Genomic DNA, 21,479 nt, shown 5'->3' on the forward strand with positions numbered 1-21,479 from the left:
AGAGTCGCAACGCGATCTAGAAGAGAATCGCAATGCGACTGAGAGAATCGCAACGCGATTTAGAGAATCGCAACGGTCAAAAGAATAGTTAAAAAAATTTTGTTTCTTAAGAATTTTCTCTAAAAAGATAGTATCCGCGCGGACGTGTCGAAGACACGTATTACCATTACCATTACCACGACCACGACCACGACCACGACCACGACCACGACCACGACCACGACCCGACCCGACCCGACCCGACCCGACCCGACCCGACCCGACCCGAGACGAGACGGCGGCGGCGGCGGCGCGCGAGAGTCCCCCTTGTCCTCTTTCACTCAACAAGGAAGTGCAAAATACAAGCCTTAAATACCATTCCCAATAGTATTTCCAATACTATGTGGGATTGAGCATTACCAACACTTGTTCCAAATATCATTATTCTTCATAAGTTATCATCCATTACAATATGAATTAGTCGTGTTAATGAACCAATATACCTCATTAATATATGGTATTGTTGAACAAAAGAATGATGATGATGATCTTATTAAAGACCATCTAATACGAAAGAATCCAATGCATAACCGATACCTTATTGTGAAACTAATTCACATAGAGGTTGTACGTGAAAAAAAAATCTTTTACTTTTATAGTAAATATCTATCTCAATAATTTTAATATAAAAATATATTTTTTATTTAATAATAGAATTATTTCATGTATTTATCAAGTTATAATTTAAATACTTATTAAAATGAATTAATTTATTATCGATAATTCATATTGTAATGGATGATAACTTTTGAAGAATAATGATATTGGGAACAAGTGTTGGTAATGCTCAATCCCACATAGTATTGGAAACACTATTGGGAATTATATTTAAGGCTTGTATTTTGCACTTCCTTGTTGAGTGAAAGAGGACAAGGGGGACTCTCGCGCGCCGCCGCCGCCGCCGTCTCGTCTCGGGTCGGGTCGGGTCGGGTCGGGTCGGGTCGGGTCGGGTCGTGGTCGTGGTCGTGGTCGTGGTCGTGGTCGTGGTCGTGGTCGTGGTCGTGGTCGTGGTCGTGGTCGTGGTCGTGGTCGTGGTCGTGGTCGTGGTCGTGGTCGTGGTCGTGGTCGTGGTCGTGGTCGTGGTAATACGTGTCTTCGACACGTCCGCGCGGATACTATCTTTTTAGAGAAAATTCTTAAGAAACAAATTTTTTTAACTATTCTTTTGACCGTTGCGATTTTCTTTTTAACGTTGCGATTCTCTCAGTCGCATTGCGATTCTCTCAGTCGCATTGCGATTCTCTCAGTCGCATTGCGATTTTCTTCTAGATCGCGTTGCGACTCTCTCAATCGCATTGCGATTCTATAAATCGCATTGCGATTCTATCAATCGCATTGCGATTTTCTTCTAAATCGCGTTGCGAACTTGGAAGCTCGCGTTGCGAACTTGGAAGCTCGCGTTGCGATTTTCTTTTGACCGTTGCGATTTTCTTTTTAACGTTGCGATTTTCTAAATCGCGTTGCGATTTTCTAAATCGCGTTGCGATTTTGATATCGCGTTGCGATTTTATTGGTCATTTTGGCAAATCCAAAAAAAGTTGGTTAAAATCGTATATTATAAGGTATTTTTTGTCACTGAGGCGATTTTCTCTATTGTAAAATAAATTTGAACTCGTAAACCCAATATTAAGACAATATATAATCGGTTAGGTATCATGCTTGATCGTTGTAGGGCATTAGTTCTCCTCCAATTCGTTTTTTATTCTTTAGTCAAGAGCAGATCTTAAAATTATCATGAAAAAGAGGTTTTTAAAATTTATTTTAAAAAGTAATTTTATAAGTGTTTGATTATACTTGGTCTAAGTGATTGATAATAACTCCAAGTTCTTATTTTTAAAAATTGGGATTTTAAATAAATCATAAAATTTTCAAATTTTTAATAAAAATAGTTGAAGATTGTCGAGTTTAAAGATTTTTTTTGTTGCCCTCTCGGTTCGCATAGCTTTGCCTTGATTAATTCGGATCGACCTGGGTTGCACATCCAATTTTAATGGGTGAGTCTTCTAACGGAGATTTTCTGCATGCACAAGGATCTGAACTCGAGACATGTTTAAACAATATCAAGATGTTTACCACTTGAATCAAGTCTCTTTATGTAGAGTAAAGATTATTTTGATAAACGCTTAACATATTGAGAAATCTTCTTGAGTTTGTTGCTCAATTATTTGTCATATTGGGCTTTTGAGTGGACATATAATTTGACAACATCCACCAAATTAAAAGGTATCTTAAAAATAATGGTAAATTACATTTCGGATCATTCAATTATTAGTTCAATTATAAACATATCATTTTAAAAAGATATATATATACAATTGAGTTATCTAATTAAAATATTGTCATATACAGGGAACTCCGTCATTAACATTGAAATGGAAGTCTAATGTGACCGAGTATAATAACAGTTTTAGTCCTAAAACATATACATTCTATTGATTTGATTTTAGTTAGAAAGAACTTAATAAATTTAACCTCTCATGTTTAAAAATTCTACTGATTTAATATTTGTTCTTCTTCCAAAATGCTTGTTTTTCTCCTAAAAATGTTACATTACTTTCATGCTCAAAATCTTGAATTTTATGAGAAAGAAGTCATTTTAAAATTAAATATAAGATTAGTGATGCGTTGTATAATGTCAATGCATTAGAGTGCAAGCATATACGTAATGAAGTGTCATGCATGGATCCCGCAAGGACTAGATTACCTGTTAAAAACAACTATTATAATGAGTTAGTCAATAACATGATGTCGATGTTGTAAAGAACATTATGATCGTAAATAATAAAAAAAAATGAATGCTCGAGAAATCAACATCACGACAATGAGTACAAGGAAAAAGGGTAAGGAAATTACTAAGGAGGAAACTAAATATTAAAGTCATTGTTGCCATAAAATTTTCCTCTAACAGATTTATCCAACTCAGCATCTTGAAGATGTTCTTTTCAACAGATTTATACACTTAAAATTTCTTAAACCATATATCTTACACCATTCTTATATAATAATAATAATAAAATGTCACAATTCAAACACAATAATATTATGTGCGGCTTAAGACAGCAATCTCATCTTCAAATACCCTCAAAAACAGCGAAAATATCACCACCAATGTAATCATTATCAACCAAGCTCACCAAATAATAGCTGCTCTGGATCTGCAAGAATGGAAATGAAAACATTTTGTAAGTAAATTTACATGACTCTTGAACTTAATCCTATGAAAAATGAAGTTGCATGAGTGATCAATTCAGGGTTTTCGACAGTATGGGGCGGTTTTTACTTGCCCCAAAAACCTGCTTTTATAACATCAGATCGGGTAAAACCCGACAGATTTAAGTTCTTTTGACAACCGTAGTGAGCATCAAAGTGATCAACCCCTATTCGATATTGGTGAAGTTCATTAGCTAACCTCTTCGAGTAATTTTTTTGATGGATCGCCTTCTGGGTAGAATGCAGCCCATGTTCTTGACCAGATTTCAAATGCTTCGTCCTTCCACACCATGAAGCTGGCAGGATCCACCACTGTTGGCTGGGAACACTCCCCAAGTTACGGCATTAACATCTGTAGCGCCAATGTTCGATGACAAATCACGGCCTTTGTTGACGGCAATGTAGGTAATAGAAGACAAGGGCTTGCACTTATTGACAAGTGCATCTAGTTTTTCCTTTGAGCAGAAAAACTCAAGATAAGCCTTCTGGTAAACATACCCTCCGGGACCGCCCCAACCTGCAAACAGCCATGTCCAAACAAGTTTAGAGCAGACATAGCACCTAATTTTCAATATAGCCGCCTGTTATAATCTTCAACTTGTTGGCTCAACAATACATAAATGAGTTTTCTTTTTTTTTATCCAAATAAAGCCTAAATCTAGTGCAGTTAGCTCATCCAGTATTTCAGGTCAAACACAAAAAGAATCATTTTGTTCAACCCAATGGGAGGGTACATATAATGGAAATATAAGTTCAACACTTGTACTTACCAACAGCTGGATAATCAGAGTGTTTCTCCATTGACGGTTGGTTGGCTATTGATGGTAAGGAAACCCTTCAAATTGATCTTTCCTAGCTGTTCATGTATGATCTTTGTCTCTGGCTAAAGTGAATCCAATTCTGACCAAGGACTACCTTTGAACTTACCCAGACAATAACTTTGAAATTTCTGATAAATACCAGCACGAGATTAACAGTATCATAATTATATTCGATTGAGATAAATGGAGAAAAGACCAAATAGATTCCAAGCTACAAATTCTCCTACCTCTTGGATATCATCAACGCTTTTCAATGGGGTAGCCATTCTTCTTGAAGTTTCTTGTCTCGTGTTCGGGGCCTCATGAACTGTTAAGAAATTAATCACTTTCGTCATACAAATGAAGTAATGACTAATGAGAGTTCCCCCACAAAACAATACTTTTTTTTGATAGAAGATTAGGCCTCATTAAAAACCCCCTTTTTCACCTTCATGTTATAAAAGTAACATGAAGGACAAGGAATTATAAAGAAAAAAGATACTTTTTACATGAAAATATATGTTCACTAGTTGCAAGAATTAACAAATAGAAAAAAATTAAAATTTTAACAATTGTCAAAATCATATGAGCATTTAACATTTAGAATATATAAATGCATTTGGCATTTACTATTCAAATGGAGGTTTTGTATAATCAAATATTTAGCTCCAAGAGAAATTGAATGCGTGATTCATAGTTCTTTTGATATAAATTAATAATAAACACAAAACCAGCGCAAGATGTTCAACCATTTTGTATACCTGATAGTCAGTTAGTGCATCATAGGATGGATTTCGAGAATCACCCCATCGTCCATTTGGGTACTGGTCCCAACCAATAGTCCTGGATATGTATCTCTTTGGACGGTTAGCCCTTCCACCATTAGCTAGATCATCAGATATCCACAAATATTTAACATTATAGTGCAGTAAACTGAAGACATCTAGCCAAATAAGCTAGAGTTCAACATTTATCACACACCAAAATCTTGGGCGAACATCTTCTTTAACACGAAAAACATTTGCAGGGCGTCTCCAAGGTAAAGGCCTAGAAATTTTGGACTCTTCAATCAATCCAAGATTCTGCCAAGATAAGTCTATTATTAGTATGATGCAAATAGAGTAGCAATAATACATTCTAAAAAAAAGATGAATTATGAATATAGGTATAGCTGACCCAAAAAAACTGACAAAATTCATTTGTCATTTACTTTCAATAGAAGAAAAGAAATTCCCTGACAGATTATTTTGAATGATTGAACAACAATAAGTTACTTAATGAAATTTATGAGTAAACCACAATCTTATTCTGTACTTTCATTTCTTTGCATTCCTTCATTAATTGAACAAATATTCAACTAATTATTTAAAGTAAATGACAAGAACCTATTGACACTGAAAATTCTAGTAGACACTTCAAGGTTTTCTTAATAAGTGAAGAACAAAAAACATGTAGTTCAAGAATTCTCATCAACCCTGTAAGTACACAACTTGAGGAAAAAAGATACCTTGAACTGCATAATTTGTTCAAGAATTTTTCCTTTTAAATATAAAAGTTCAAGAAGTCAAATGATATTCAATAATGACAAGAAAAATGATGAAATACGGAATAACAAGAACCAACCATTAGTATAGCTAACGCAGATTTCTCCATGTTTAATGTATACAGGTGCAATGTCTTAATCCCATGAGCTAAAATCTTGCGACACATTTCCGTTCCCAGATGAATTCCATAGGCTTTGACGGCTTCATCGTTGTCCTTTTTTTTTGATAAGATTTGAAGGCCTCATTAAAACCCTCCTTCTTGATTAATGGAGCTTCAAAACAGCTCCTTAATCAGCGGAAGAATGAAAAGAGTGCCTTAGATTTTCGTTAAAGAAAATACGAATTACAGCCTAGAGATCTCTTCGAAATAACCCTTACAACAGCCAACAAAACCCACCCTAACAGGAATCAAAGACAAAACTTAGAATGCAAACAACATAAAAATTAGCCTATTCCAGCCTTTGCTAAAGCATCAGCGTCCATATTAGCTGTCCTTGCAACCCAATTAATAACCCCCCCCCCCAAAATTCTAAGATTATCAACTATATTTCTAACAACAAAGGCATAAACAACTGGGCATGAGTCGACATTGTTGTCCTTGATAGGCTCTAAGGAAGCAGTAATCTCATCTGGTATCTACAATGAGCCATTAGATACAGATATTATTTGAAAAACATGAACAGAAATAGCCACCAAAAATAGCTTTTATAGACGCTCTTATAAGTGACCACTTACCATAATAAATAGTTGTTAAGAAAAAACAGCCCTAACAGTGCACCGTGACAATATGGGATATCATTACAAATAGCTTTTATAGAGGCCTTCAAAATCTTAAATCTTTTAGCCTTAGAAAAATATCCAACCAATACATGCACACCATTTCAGTAAAATTTACCAGATTGATACCTATGGAAAGGCTCAAAAATAAAAGAGCACAATTTTCTCAGACTAAAAGGACAAGAGGAGAAAATGCATGACAAGCATCGCAATGCTTGTTATGGAAAAGTGAAACATGTTATACTGCATACCTTAGTTTTGCAAAAGCCAGTCATTCGCAAGAAACCCTTGTAGTTATTAATGGGCATGATACCAGGCACAATAGGACATTTAATTCCAATTTGACGACAGCCATCGACAAATTTGAGAAAGATATCAGTATCATAAAACAGTTGAGTGATAATCAGAACGGCTCCTGCATCAACCTATATAGTAAAGAAGTTTTAGCACAAATATCAACAGGTACATAGAAATGGAAACCAGAGTACAAAATTTTCGAATTAATTAACGATTAATCAGTAAAACCTTTCTCTTTAAGTAAGCAAGATCATTCTGATATGCTTCAGGTGTAGCCACACCATTATTTCCTATGGCATCAGGATGTGCCTCTGAGAAGAAAAGAAAAAGCAAACTATTAATAATCAAAAAGCACATGAACAAGCCTCTTATTAGCAAAGAATCAATCAAACAAAACAATATAATATATATACACTTATATAAAAAGCACCTGGATAACCTGCAACTGTTATGCCAAAGTAGTCACCATACTTGGATCTGATATGTTTCACCTAGAATTTAGGAAGAAAAGTTAGTACACAAATTTGATAAGAAATAAAAGTAAAGGAAACTACACGTTTAGTACCCAACTGTTACTTTTGTTCCGTTTGGCCACCCAACTATTACTTTATTTAAAATCATACCTAAAGTTATATTTTTGTTTTATTTTGATCACCAATCATTAGAAAATTAAGAGAACCACTGATATGCCATTTAAAAAAAAAATCATCGATGACATGGCATTACGGTTATTTTTAACGGTGGGTGACCAAAATGAAACCAAAACATAACATTATGTACAAGGACGGATGCTGAATTTTATGTTAGGGGTGAATTTTTTAAAATTTTAAGATGTGATGAACTTATAAAATTATAGGGGGGTGAAAACAGATTTTTAATAGAAATTTCATAAAAAAATCTAAAATATACGGTAATTTTAAAGTTTCAGGGAATTGTCCTCACCCGCCTTCTCTTGATTATCCCCTAGTTATATGATTTTGAAGCAAAAAATAGTTGAGTGACGAAAATTGAATAAAAGTGATAGGTGGATACTAAACGTGTAATACACCCTAAAAGTGGAGTAAGAACAATGGGTTTACCAGATCAAGTGCACAAGCGAAGCCGCCTTCGACCAGGACAAACTTGTCCTGGCCGTGGGGAGGATCACCTCGGAGGGCAAGAACATTCTGAATGCCATTGGACTTGATGGTCTGAAGAGCATGGTCGATCTTCTCTACGGGCATATTGGTGCAAGTGAGATGCATCATTGTCTCCACACAGATGATATTCTGCATATTTTTAGCTATGTCCAGCGTGAGATCGGCAGTGGAACCACCAGCACCCCATGTTATGTCGCAGAATGATGGGTTGTGAGCAACCATTCGATCCATTCTCTCGAACAGGTTGTCTACGCCATCCTCAGTTTTTGGAGGGAAGAACTCAAAGGAAAACACCACTTTCCCTTCTTGCAAAGACTGGATCTTCTCTATCACCTTCATCTTTAACTGGATCCGGAACTCTAAAACTGAAATTAAAGAATTGGAATTAAACTAAAAGGAAACAACAGTCAGTGACAAACAAAATAAACCCAAAGCTGAATCTGAAAGAAACACAGATAATTGAAAAGGGAAACCCAAACTTCACTTCCAGATCAGTTAAAACATAAATGATATACTGCAAGTTATACATTGTGAAGGATCTAAGAATCACCAAACAGTATTCCGAATCTAACATCCGAAGTTCGTATTAGCACATTGTCCCAAATTAATGGGACAAAACTATATCATAAAAGAAAAAGAAAAATCCCAGAAAATAGGAAGAAAGAAATGAAACTCACAAATGGGATTGTGGTGGGTGCAGAGAGAGAGAGAATGGGTATGGAAGCAGGGGAGTATTTAACAAAGTTGCCACTCACTCAACAACAATCACTACAGATGCCAACTCTACGTAGGTACGATTCGTACGAATATGATACGATATAGTCGTTCTTGTCGTATGTATCGATTACCAACCACAAACAGAGATGCCGACATGTGTTGATAGTAGAGGTGGGAATATGATTAAGATCCGCGGGTTATCCGTTTAATCCTAGCCCGTGCGGGTTTTGATAATCAAAAATTGAAGTTTGTTTAAAAAAGCTCGGACAATTAAACCCGCGGGTAGCCCGTAATTGGCCGTTTAATTTAAAATTTTAGAGAAAATAAATTTAAAGAATTTTATAAAAATAAAAATAAATTACCTATAAATATGATGTTACTTATAATCATTGTAGTTCTTAAATTTATTAGAGCATTTGTCATAATTCTACCGTTGTTTGATTTTTTTTTGCATTTATAATGTATCAAATTATTCTTCATTTTAAAAAATAAAAGTTAAAAGATTTATATAGTATTTTAGTCTTATAAAATTTACATCATTATCACTTGGGAATTTAAAGATTTTTTATTTAATTTTGACCTTTATTTTTTTTCATGAAATATATTATCCATTTCGTTCTTTAATTATAAAAAGTCACGTGATATTCTAATAATATATCACATTACACGTAATATTTGGATTAAAAATAAGAAAAAAAAAATAAAAGAAAAAATTGAAAATATACTTTTCAACTTTTAAAGGTTTTTATAAAAAAAATTTGTTAGATTTGTATAATGTTGACTTTGTTGAATTTTTATGTTTGAATTTATGTTTGTAGACATTATAGCTTTGAATAATCGTGTTTTATAAAAGTATAATGTGATTATTGTTTTATTTATTTTTCACTTTGGTGATATAAGTGAATATTATTTTTTTTTAATTTGAGTTTAAGTAATTATATCGTTATATATATATATTAATGATTAAAAAATTTAAAAAAAATATTATTTTATAATCATTTTCGGCTATTTAAAATAAAATTTAAATATTATTTATTATTTTGACGGTGTTACCTTCTTTTTCAAGTTACTGGATCATTTTTAAAGATGTAGCAGATTATAACACTATTTTTATTGCATTTAAAATTATTTTTATTTAACGGGCCGCGGGTAAGCCCGTTTAACCCACGGGTCAAACGGACGGGCCGCGGACCTTAAAATTCAAAACCGTTTATGATTGCGAACTTTTTAAACCGCTCCGTTTAAGCCCACACCGTCAAAACCCGCAGACTAAACGGGCAGGTAGCCCGTATACCCACCTCTAGTTGATAGTAAAGTAAACAAATGAGCTTTTAATTATAGATATTATTTTATTGAGTGATCTAATTATTAAAAATAGAAAATAGTATTTTAAATATAGACGTTTTTTTATTGAGTCATCCAACTATTAAAGGATATAAAATGTTCTTTCGGATATAATACATTGTTTTGTTAAGTCTTCAACTATTAAAAGTTATAAAATTATCATATAATTATTTATATGCTCCAAACTTGTATTTCAATGATCGATATATGATAAAATTATATTTTAATGATATCCATTGACATTAATATTGCTTTCAATTACTGACCAGACGACATAATGTTTTAAGAACTGGCTCGATGACATAATGTAAACAGAGACTCGATCAAAAAAATACAACTCAAACAGTTGTAAAATTATATTTTTATTATATCTCAGTGAGCAAGTTAACGTCCAAATCATATGATCTTTGATTTTTTAACATAAAAGACAAATTTAGAACATATGAATAGTTAATGACTATTTTGTAACTTTTAATAGTCGAATAACTATTCTGTAACTTTTAATAATTGAGAAACTCAACAAAGTAATACCCTATAATCGAGGACCACTTCTATACTTTACCCTTTCGTTTTCTTACCAATACCCATCATTCTTTTCTTATTATGTTAATTTAATCCTTTTGTATACTGAATAAGGTTTTGACTGATAATCTTTAATTTAATTAAAAATATTAAGATTGAAGTATTTTGTAGGGCATTTCATTCATTGCTTTTAAATATATTCAGTAAATTTTATTATACAGTGTAGTTGAAAAAAAGGACTTGTTCATATAAAAGGTCAGAAAATTTATTTTATCATTTAGGGTTATTGTTATAATACACCATGAAAGTACGTCTAAATTATTTAGTGATTTTTAGAAGATGTCAAAATTACATGGTTTCTTTGAAAAGACATTGTACCAACGTTGTTAGCTTGCGACCATGAATGTATTTTGGGAAAAATTATCTTTACAGGTGATAATATATATTTTAAAGACTTTTAATCATTTGACGATCAATGCTTAAATAATTTGTAGCTACTAGTGTTTGAATTCGGCGCATCTATAAATAACAATATTCTCTTTAAACACTGAAGACTCTTATTCTTGCTAAATGATAATTAATTTAAAATAATAAATACGGTATAAAGTTGATAAAAAATCTAATTCAATATTAATTATAATTTACTTTTATTTATTTTCAATTTTAAAAAATTTTAAACGCAAACGAATGCAGGTAAATAATTCAGGTATTTTATTAAAATACTTTTTGGGTAAACTATACGGATAATTCTTTATGTTTTTCGGTTTGTTCGATTTCAGTCACCAATTAAAAAATGAATTTAATCCCTTACGATATCGACCCATTCGATTTTAATCCCTCGACCATGAACTCCGAGATCCCTCGAGCTTCAATCTCATCCGAAAGTTCATTAAAAACGTCATGACAAAACCCATAAATCATTGCAGCCATGGCCTTTTCACACTCGATTCCCTTCCGCTGCAAGTAAAATAACTACTAATCTTCACCGGTTTTTGAGGTTGTGGCTTCATCCTCTACATGAGCTGAGGGGTTCTTAACATGTCTGACAACATAGTCTTCCATAGGAATGTAATTCCATTTCAAAAGTAACTATTACATTAAAAACATCAAAAGCAAATTTGTGTCAAAACAAGAATGAGAATAAAATCCTATCCCGATTGCCATTCAAGTCAAATAATATGAAGAAAAAGAAGAGACTAAAATCGAACGGATCGATAACGTAAAAGATCAAATTCACTCTGTTTTTTGAATCGATGACCAAAATTGGTCGTTCCAAGAACCTATAGGACTATCCATATAGTTTATCCAATTCTGTAATCCAATTCTGTCGAACCTACATACTCAAAGTGAAATTTGGACAAAAATATTATTGGGTAAAATACATCCCGAGTCACTTAATTATTAATTTAATTACAAATTAATCACTTTTTTTTATTAATTTTTTAATTTAATTATTAAATTAAAATATTATTAGAAACATGTCACTCAATCGTTAAAATTGAAATTTGCATCTAATATGATTTGATGTAATAATTTTAGTTCTCAAATCTTCATACTCTATCAATTTAATCTTGATTGGAAATAATTCAATGATTTTAACAATTTATATTTGAGTTTTTTATTTTATCAATTTAGTCATTCTTTTACGATACTGTCAAATCAAGCGAGTCTGATAAAACTATATTATACTATAAAGTAACAACATATTAGTGTTCAACTCTTACTATACTAAGAAAGTAACATGGAAATATATTATTTCTAAGAGAATAATAGACAATTTAGGAGAATAATAAATCCGAATTCTTAAATTGATAGTTAAATTTATTAAATTATTTTGAATTAAGACTAAATTAATAAAATATATAATTTAGAGATTAAAATTATTTTTATACTAGATTATATTATTCTATCTATTATTTGATAATCTCAGTTAAGATAATTAAATTATAACTTTTTTAAAAGAGACTCATTATAACTAAACCAATAATTTGTGGCATTTATTTATAATGAGTCTATATAAAATCTGATCCGAATTAATCAATTAATAGATTGAAAATTAAATTATAACTTTTTAGGAAGAGACTCATTATAACTGAAACAATAATTTTGTGACATTTCTTTATAATGAATCTTTATAAAATCTGATTCGAATTAATCATTTAATAGATTGAAAATTGAGGGCTATACACCAAAATAATATATAAATTGTGCGACCTTGATTGTATTTTGCCCAATATTATTTAAACACCGACGCTGGTTCAAGCTTAGGGTTTTGTCTCGAAGAAGCGGCTGCCTCTTTGCCAAAATCAGGAGCAGAGTACCGTTCTGCTAAACCCTTGTAAAACCCCTGCGAAGAGAAAACAAAGAAGAAAGATCATAAATTTCTCTGAAAAACCCTAAACTATCCGAATTAGAGGACAAAGAAACGAATACCCTTTTTCCTCTTTGTATCTTCAATGGCAACACCGTCGCATGCTCAAGGTGTCAAGTCGCTCAATAAATCTCAGGGTCGTAGGCGCTTTGTTGTATGATTTTTCCCTCTTTCACTCTCCCTTCTTTTTCTTTACCTCGGTTTCTTCACGAACTCTTACTTTGTTTCTTTCTTTTTGCTGATTTCAGTTCAAGACTTTCTCTCAGAGAATAGATGATATTGATATTAATGTATTTAGAAGCCTTGATAAAATCAAGTCAGAGCCCTCTGAAGGTTCATCTTTCCTTCGGGATTGCCTTATCGAGTGGAGGGTATGTGCTGAATTTCATCAACTCTTTTTTTTACCTTGTTAGAACCCAAATTTGTTAATTTTATAACTGAATTCTATTAGTTTTGTCTTTTTTTGGATCTTTAGTGGTTTTTTTTTTGAAAAACATACTATTTTACAAATGAGTTATATCATTTGAAATTAGTAGTTTATCATTATAGAAACAGAGGAAACTTGTGGTGCCTCTTGTGGGAGGCATAGCTAATTCGTAGGTCATGCAGAAATTTATTACTGCATAAGATTTCATAGGTGTTCATGTTTCGGAGTTTTATTTTTAATGCAGGAATTGAATACGGCAGAGGATTTCATTTCATTTTATGGGGAAACTATGCCATTTGTACAGACCTTACCCTTGGTACTCTTGCACAAGGAATTGATATTTACTAAACTTATTTCCCGGTTACAAATGAAAGCAAGATTATCTCTTGAGCCTTTACTCAGGTGTGCAAATTTATGATTGATGTAAGCTTGGATTCCTCTTTGTAATGTTTCCTTCAAATAGATGGCTGACAAAAGAGATAAGTAGAGTCCTAAAAGATTTTCTGGAATCAGACTAAACTCTCTAAATTTTGTTTAGTGCAACAATACTTTACAGCATATTGATTTAACTATACAGAAAGGATTGCCTCAGTAGCGAGTTTACCTCTATCATATCAGGCTGCTGTGCTGCTACATTTTATTGTTTCTGCTCAGTGATTTAATAACTACTTGAATCTGGTGTTGCTATGCATATTTTTAGTTGAGTTTGTCCCTTGGTGTGTCTAGTATCGTTTAGGCGTGCCTACACCTGGCAATAAAAACAACTAAGACTTGTATGAGTGAGTTTATTTGATAAGGTGCAAATCTTATGTGCCTAAGCATGCTTTTCTATAAAGAGATAGACACCGAAAAAACTGACAGAACTTGTTAATTTCTCTTATTTGTACCTTTTTCATTAGTACTACCTAAGGAAGGGATAACTTGAAACTCTTTACTTCCCCCAATGTTTGAGTATCAACAATAGACATGGAAACATAAGAAATTCATGCATATTGGCCGACAAAAAATTGCACAATCTTAGGATAAATTAGAACTCTCTATAGAATATAGTACCATAATTGTGTATCTTTAGCTTATCTCTCTCTCTTACACACACACACATAGATACAACTAAAAGTCTAAAACAGACGCACACACATGTACCGCGTCTTTAGAAAGATTAAGCAAACACTTTTTATGTTCCTCAGGAAACATACACACACACATAGATACAACTAAAAGTCTAAAACAGACGCACACACATGTACCACGTCTTTAGAAAGATTAAGCAAGCACTTTTTTTGTTCCTCAGGAAACATATCTAGCTTCTAGAGTACCTTGCACCTTGGACAACATTGGAATTTGTTGGTTGCCAACTTCATACTTGGTTACTCTATTTGGTTCCTAAAATGAATCCTTAATAATTTCACTTGGGATATGATCTTTTTTCTATAATGTTAGAGCATACTCTATTATAATATTGGTATCTATATTGTTGTTTATGGTTAAAGGAAAATTGTGTAGGATTCATGTTGTTGGTGCTGGGTATTAAAGTTTTGGTTTCATGTGCTCCACCCAATGCTCACTTTCTATGCACCAGTTTGAGATAACAAAATTTTTAACTTGTGCAGATTGTTGGCAGCCTTCTCTAGGGATATTCTTGAAGATTTTCTTCCGTGAGTCTCTTCTTTCTTTCATCAAATGCATGTTTGCTCTCCCTTTTGGTTGAATAACTAAGTAATTTGCATATCTGATGCTATGTAAATTGAACTTGCCATAGATGGTTGCATGATGCTTATTGTTGCTCTCATAGGTCATTTTATGGCTATGCTAGAAGTTCCACACGTATTTGGGTGGGCTTGATACAGTTGCGAGACATTAAATTTTGGTATCCTGTTTTATGTATTGTTGGTTCTGGATTAATACATAGTTTAGTAAATCAAGTGGAACAACCACAATAAATAGAAAAGAAAACATCTTTGAAATGTTCATTGTTATGGCAACATCTGGCCTATGATGGGGAGAATAATTTTGTTTCCCCAAGGAACTTCATAAAGTGGAAAGGGAGCCCACTTTATTGACTGTTGATATTTGTAACTTATGCAATAGTGGTGCATATTGGGCAGATGTAAACTCATGTAATGCAACACAAGGGCTAATATGAATGTCAGATTGTTCTTTTTAAAGTAAATAGGTTGTGGCTTGCACTGATGGGGGTAATCTTGGATCTATTGTTAAACTTAAGATGGTTTACACTTTTTTCCCTCGCATTATGTCACTTTAGGTTTCATTTGTTAAGGCGGGTCTGGTTCTTAAGGTTTCTTCTGTTAACTTTGTGAAAGGAGAAAATGCTGATATCATATGGATTTTCATCTTTTCAATGAAACAGGTTGTATTAAAATATTTTAACTCATTAACCAAAGAACCTCAAGAGATCTAAGTGGCAAAAACAATGCCACTGGATTAAAATAAATTCTTGAAGTTATGGAGGCTCAATTCTGTTTTTCATACTATTGCCAAGATTTTTCTCCAAGCCTGGGAAGATTTGAAGAACAGTTCTACAATATGGTCATTTGTTCTAGGGGTTGTTCTATGGACCATTTGGAAAGTCAGGAATTCCATTGTGTTCGAAGAGGGGAAGTTAGACCACACTGAATTATTTTTCTTAGCAAGGGTTAGGCTTTCTTCATTGTTTTTAGCCAAGTATAAGGAGATCTCTATCCCCAAGGATTCTCTTATCTCTGATCCTTCTATAGGGGATTCTTGTTGCTCCTCCAATAAGGTGGTTGTAACTAAGATCCCTTGGCTTCCTCCTCCTAAGGGCTTCATCATAGTTGTAAAAAGCGCGCCTGAGGCGCAAAAGCGCAGAGGCTCACTGAACGGGAATTTTTCAACACTGAAGCGAGGCACGTAGCCTAGGCGCAGCGAGGCTCTGAGTCGCGAGGCTCAGTCAAGGCGCATACATCTTCTTCGTTCTTGCTCATCTTCGCGAGAGCTCTACTGGCGTCTTTTCCGGCAAAAATGGCGTATGCACCGCCGGGACCATAGAAGGATTTGCCGGAATGCAACCGTTGATTGCAATGTAGATGGGCTTAGATGGGTCGGAGCCGTTTAATTGGAGAAGCTGCTGGGGTTAAGATCCATTGAAAGTTGCGCTGCAACCAGAGACACCGCTGGTTTTTGCCTTGGTTTGGTAATAAATAAACTCAAGTTGGGTCATGCTATGACACATGTCTTACTTTTGGTGAAGCTAGTTTAGATTCTTCAACGATAGGTGATTAATCATGAACTTGGACCTAAGAAAATTCCTTTTAGAGAAATATTTAAGAGTAAAGGACACTACTGACTACACTAGTCAATGAACTATGCTTATACCTTCATTTTCATCATCTAATTTTTAAAAATTATAAAATACTCTTTTATTAAATTGTTATAAAATAATAATTAAATTTTTTGCTACAAACCTGTATGTTGCACACGATCTATTCGGTCTTCACTCTAAACATTGATGGGTTCGTGTTGGTTTTTGAAGCTGGTGGCAACCTTCATCAAATTTAGCTAGTCACGAACAGAGATTTTAATTACGAACATAATGGATATTATTACGAATTTACGATCATTACAAATATCACAATCATCCAATAATATTTTTTTATGATGCCATTACCGACTTACCGCTATATAATGACTATTATTCGAATACCGAGAAATATCACGGTAAAGAGTTCTCAGCATGATCATTGCTACCATACCCGAAAGGAAGAGAACAATCATCAAAGAATTTACGATTGAGAATGAACTCTATTGAAGCCTAATATTGGGTATCTATGATATTTGAGTTAGATTGCATTAATATATACATGTATTACAATTTTTTGGATATTATGCGCCTCGCCTTCGTGAATCCCGCGTTTTTCATGCGCCTCGCGCCTCAAGGCTCCAGGACACTTTGCGCCTCGATGCGCCTTGAGCCTTTGATAACTTTGGGCTTCATTAAATTGAATGTTGATGCTGCTACTAGTTCCGACTGGAAGAGAAGTGGATTAGGTGGAGTTTTAAAAGGTTATACTGGTTTGATTGTAGGCTCTTTTAAGGAGTCTTCTGGTCCGGGCCCTCCAACCTTGATGGAGCTTAAAGCAATTCAAATGGGATTATCTTTCTTTGTCTCTTTTTCAGGAATTATTAAGGATCGTTTGATAATAGAGAGTGATAGCAGAGTGCTAGTGGACTGGATTAAGAACGTTGAATTATACCCAGATGTGTACGCTTTTATTGTTAAAAATATAGTTGATAGGCTTAAAGGTTTTCAAGGAATTGTTAGATGGGTTGCTAGGACGGCTAACTTAGAGGCTGACGCCTTAGCTAAGGCAGTAATAGGTTGAGTTCAGTGTTGTTGTTTACGATTGTCTTATGGTTTTCCGTTTCTGTAAGGGTTGTTTTCTTTGGTGTATTTCTTATGTAACTTTCTTGTGATGAATAAAATCTTAAGGCACTCTTTTCCTCCTTCCGCTGATTAAGGAGCTTCCCTACGAGCTCCATTAATCAAGAAAGGGGTTTTTAACGAGGCCTGCAATTCTTATAAAAAAAAAGGGAACTAGAAGGGGTAGAAGTGCAAACTGGTTTATGCTTGTTATTTGTGTTTGCCACTTTGACACCTAAAAGGTTAGCAATAGGAGCATTTTGTATGAGGCTAACCTGTAATTCTCCAGGCTAGTTGTGTTTTCAATTCTATTTCATTTCTCAAAGTTGGGATCTTTTTAAATTTTGCTAGTCACTTTTGTACTGTTGACATTTAGTTCAGCATTTGTTATATTTTCTCTTTATTAATTGTTTTTGTTGCTTGATATAGATTTCTTCTTCTTTTCCTCCATCATTTAGATATATATGGGATTGACTTGCATATTTTATTGGTCAGATTCTTGCCTAGGATTGCTGATTCCTTAGTATCTCTCCTCAAAAGTGGTGCAGATAAGGAGCCAGATATCGTTGAGCAGGTTTGGCTATTCTCTTCTGAGTAGTTCTTCATGTGTTAGAATTGTTTTTCTTGTTTGATGTTGGCCTTAATCTTGTTAATTACTGATTGGCTCTTGCCTCTGCCACCTTTTCATGCAGATATTCACTTCATGGTCGTACATCATGATGTATTTGCAGAAGTATCTCGTAAGGGATGTCATACATGTTCTCAAGTGAGTGTTTTCTTGACTCTTGCTTTTACAAAGCTTGTTGGATGCATTGGTAGCTTTTATAGTTGGATGGTTCTTTTCAATTTTAACTTTCTTTGGAAGCGAAAACATTTTTCTTTATATTTTTTCTGGGTCAGGAGAACAAAATGTTGAATTAAGGAATTTTTACAGTTGAACAGTTCTCTTAAAAACATGGTTTCCTCCTTAATGGGGAAAAGAAACCATGTCTGGTTAATGGTAGGGCATAAAGATGGTTTAAGATGATTTTTTAGGCTTCATCACAATACTGAGGGAAGTGTTTAAATTCTATGAAGATATTTATATTTTCATTATGCTGAACGTTATCTTTTGAACTCTATATCTTTAATGCTATATGTTTTTGATGTTGCATTCTATCTTGAAAGATACCTATCAGTTAAACAGTTTTCCAACGAGTTTGACAAGAAGAAGAAATTTAAGGTGTACAAGATATAATGAGCGAGAAAGGTAGAGAGAGAGTGAGTGAGAGTTCGAAGGGTTTTGTTCGTCCGGCCAGAGGTAGTTCTTTGTCTGGAGGAGTTTCGTGGGTTGCTTTCGTGGATAATCTTAGTAGGCGTGTGCAAAGAAGTGCATTATGGGATCGTTTTAGTCATTGTGGCAAGGTGATTAAGGTCTTTATTCCATTCGTTAACAGGAGACCTTATTATAAGGAAAATACGTTTGCTTTTGTACATTTTGCGAGCAAAAATGATCTGCATCATGCAGTTGAAAAGATGAATAACGTATCGTTCGATGGGAGGAGAATATCTGTGTCGATAGCTAAGTATCAGAAGAAAAGTACTCCGTCGAGCTTTAACCGTACGAATGTGGGGAGGTCTTCAGTTGCTGGTACAGATGAGTTGCGGAAGAAATTATCATTGCCAGCTGCAGTTGCAGAGAAAGTGGAGTTTTTGAATAAGTTTTATGATGGAAGGTCCTATAAGGATTCGGTTGTCGGAACAAAAGAAGTTGAGGGCCAGAAAGTGGGGAGTATTGGAGAAAAGGTAGAAGGGAAGACGTCGAGGGATATTTTTATTCCAATGGAGGATAGGACTTGGCTTAGAACGTCTTTAACTGGTATTTGCAAGCCAATATTTGAAGTTGAATTTGTGCAAAGGGCGTTAGGATCTGAGGGAATCAATGTCAAAGTGCGTAAATGGGGATATGCAAAAAACGCCTGTCTGGTAGTTTTCCAGACTGTTGAGGAGAAAGTTTCAACGATGGAAAACAAGTGGGAAGCCTTGTCCTTTTGGTTCGATAGGTTGGAGCAAGTTATGGAAGAAAAAGGAATTCCACTACCTCATTGTCAAGTTTCTATGATTGGTGTTCCTCTTAATTGCTGGTCAGTCCCTTTCTTCACTAGCTTGGCGTCGAAATGGGGCAAACTAGTTAAGATACAAGAACAAACTGCTAAAAAAGTGGATTGTAGAGTAGCCCATATGTTGTTAAGGGTCGAAAGTCCTTTTGATATTCCTCCCCATATAACTATTAATACGTATGGGAGATCGTTCTTGATCAAGATTAAGGTGGAAGGAAGTGAGGATTTTTTTCCGAAGCTTGAGGATTTGGTTGAAGATGATGAAACAGTAAACAATGGGTTGATCTTGCCGGAAGAGAGCCTTGGTGTTGATATCGATGAGCAGGAAGGGAGGTTGAGTGAGCAGGCGTTGTCAGACAACCATAACAGTGTACAAGCATGGGCCTTGGAATCCTCTCAAGGGGAGCGCACAATTTTCGATGGACAGTTGGAGGGAAAAGGGGTTTTTCAAAATATAGTGGCAGTTGATGTATGTGCAGAGGAGACAGTCCTTGATGAGGATCAGGGCCAGCAGAAAAAGATGGGGGCTGGTACAGATGAGAGAGAATGGGTGGTTAACAGGGGTGAGGTATCTTTGGGGCTTGACATTGGTGACCAAGTTAACGGGCTCATGGGTACTGTGGGTAGGGTAGAAGTCTTTGGGCCTATTCAGGGTAGTCCAAGTTCTAATAGAGGTGGTTACAAGCCTGATGAATTGGCTAATGCTAGGGGTGAATGTGGAGGTCCTCAGCAGACAGGTTTGAAGGCTTCAGAGCTAGATTTGCTGTAGTTCAGGATGGAACAATTGGGTTACAAGTCAGTAAAGTTCCTGCTAGGAGGTGTTCTTCTTCCCCTCCAACATATCGTGTTCATCCCCCTAAGGTAGCTACCATTTTCTGTGACAGAGTTTACAGCAGATCTAATAAGAAGAATAAAAGAGATGATTCGAATAAGGGTTTTGCCGCAATTGATTTTCCGATTGAGAATGACGAATTGGAAGTAACTTGGCAGGTTAGCCAAATGTTAGGTGTTAATTTTGAGGGGGGTAAGAAAGCTTTTGCTGAGAAATTTTCCGAGTCTTATTCGGTTAGGGGGGAAAAGGGTGGTTATTAACCCTTATATTTGGTTGAAGGTTTTGTAATTCTATTATTATGGTACGTGTCTCTTGTGTCACTTGGAATATTAGAGGTTTAGGGAGGATGGAAAAGGCTAGGGCAGTGAGAAAGGTGGTTGTTGATAAGAAACCGTCGTTTCTTTTTCTGCAAGAAACGAAATTGGAGGTGGTTCTGTAGGTTTGAGGAGGAAGTTGGGGGGTAAATATCTAGGTGGGATGGTGGATTCTCAGGCTGTGGGTGCATCAGGAGGATTGGTTTCTTTTTGGGATGAGGATTGGTTTTTACCTCATGTGGTGAAAATCTCACCAAGGTTTATAGCTTTGAAGGGTATAGTAAAGGAGAACCAAGTGGTGTGTTGTTTTATTAATGTGTATGGACCCTCTGTTGAAGCAGATAAAGAGGCATTTTTTGAGGAGTTATCCAGTTTTATTGCTACATTGGGGTGCCCTTTATGTGTAGCTGGAGATTTTAATGCTCATTTGTCACAGGAAGAAAAGTGGGGGAAAAATCTGTATGAAAAATTCTATTGGGTGGTTCAGGGAGTTTCTGTTTCATTCAAGTTTGATGGATCTGCCTTTGGTGGGAGGAAGTTTTACTTGGGGTAACAACAGGGAAGATCCTACATTTGTGAGGTTGGATAGGTTTTTAGTTTCTGCCGAATTCTTAGACTTATTCCCGGATGTTGTTCAGCTGTTATTAC

General features: G+C 34.7%; 1 protein-coding gene and 1 pseudogene across 1 annotated transcript in view; one reads left to right on the plus strand and one right to left on the minus strand.

Annotated features, from left to right (window-relative positions):
- Positions 1 to 3,095: 3,095 nt before the first annotated feature.
- LOC120148857 lies at positions 3,096 to 8,532 on the minus strand (annotated as a pseudogene).
- A 4,177-nt stretch (positions 8,533 to 12,709) lies between these two features.
- LOC120148823 (small subunit processome component 20 homolog) overlaps positions 12,710 to 21,479 on the plus strand; it is a 35,510-nt gene continuing 26,740 nt past the window's right edge. The window contains 6 exon segments of the mRNA XM_039161828.1: positions 12,710 to 12,914; positions 13,009 to 13,131; positions 13,432 to 13,589; positions 14,798 to 14,842; positions 18,082 to 18,160; positions 18,279 to 18,352. Of these exon segments, the coding sequence (XP_039017759.1) occupies positions 12,846 to 12,914; positions 13,009 to 13,131; positions 13,432 to 13,589; positions 14,798 to 14,842; positions 18,082 to 18,160; positions 18,279 to 18,352 (548 nt within the window). The 5' untranslated portion in view covers positions 12,710 to 12,845.

Source organism: Hibiscus syriacus, unplaced genomic scaffold (genome assembly GCF_006381635.1).
Source record: "Hibiscus syriacus cultivar Baekdansim isolate YM2019G1 unplaced genomic scaffold, ASM638163v2 tig00110987_pilon, whole genome shotgun sequence".
Lineage (NCBI taxonomy): Eukaryota > Viridiplantae > Streptophyta > Magnoliopsida > Malvales > Malvaceae > Hibiscus > Hibiscus syriacus.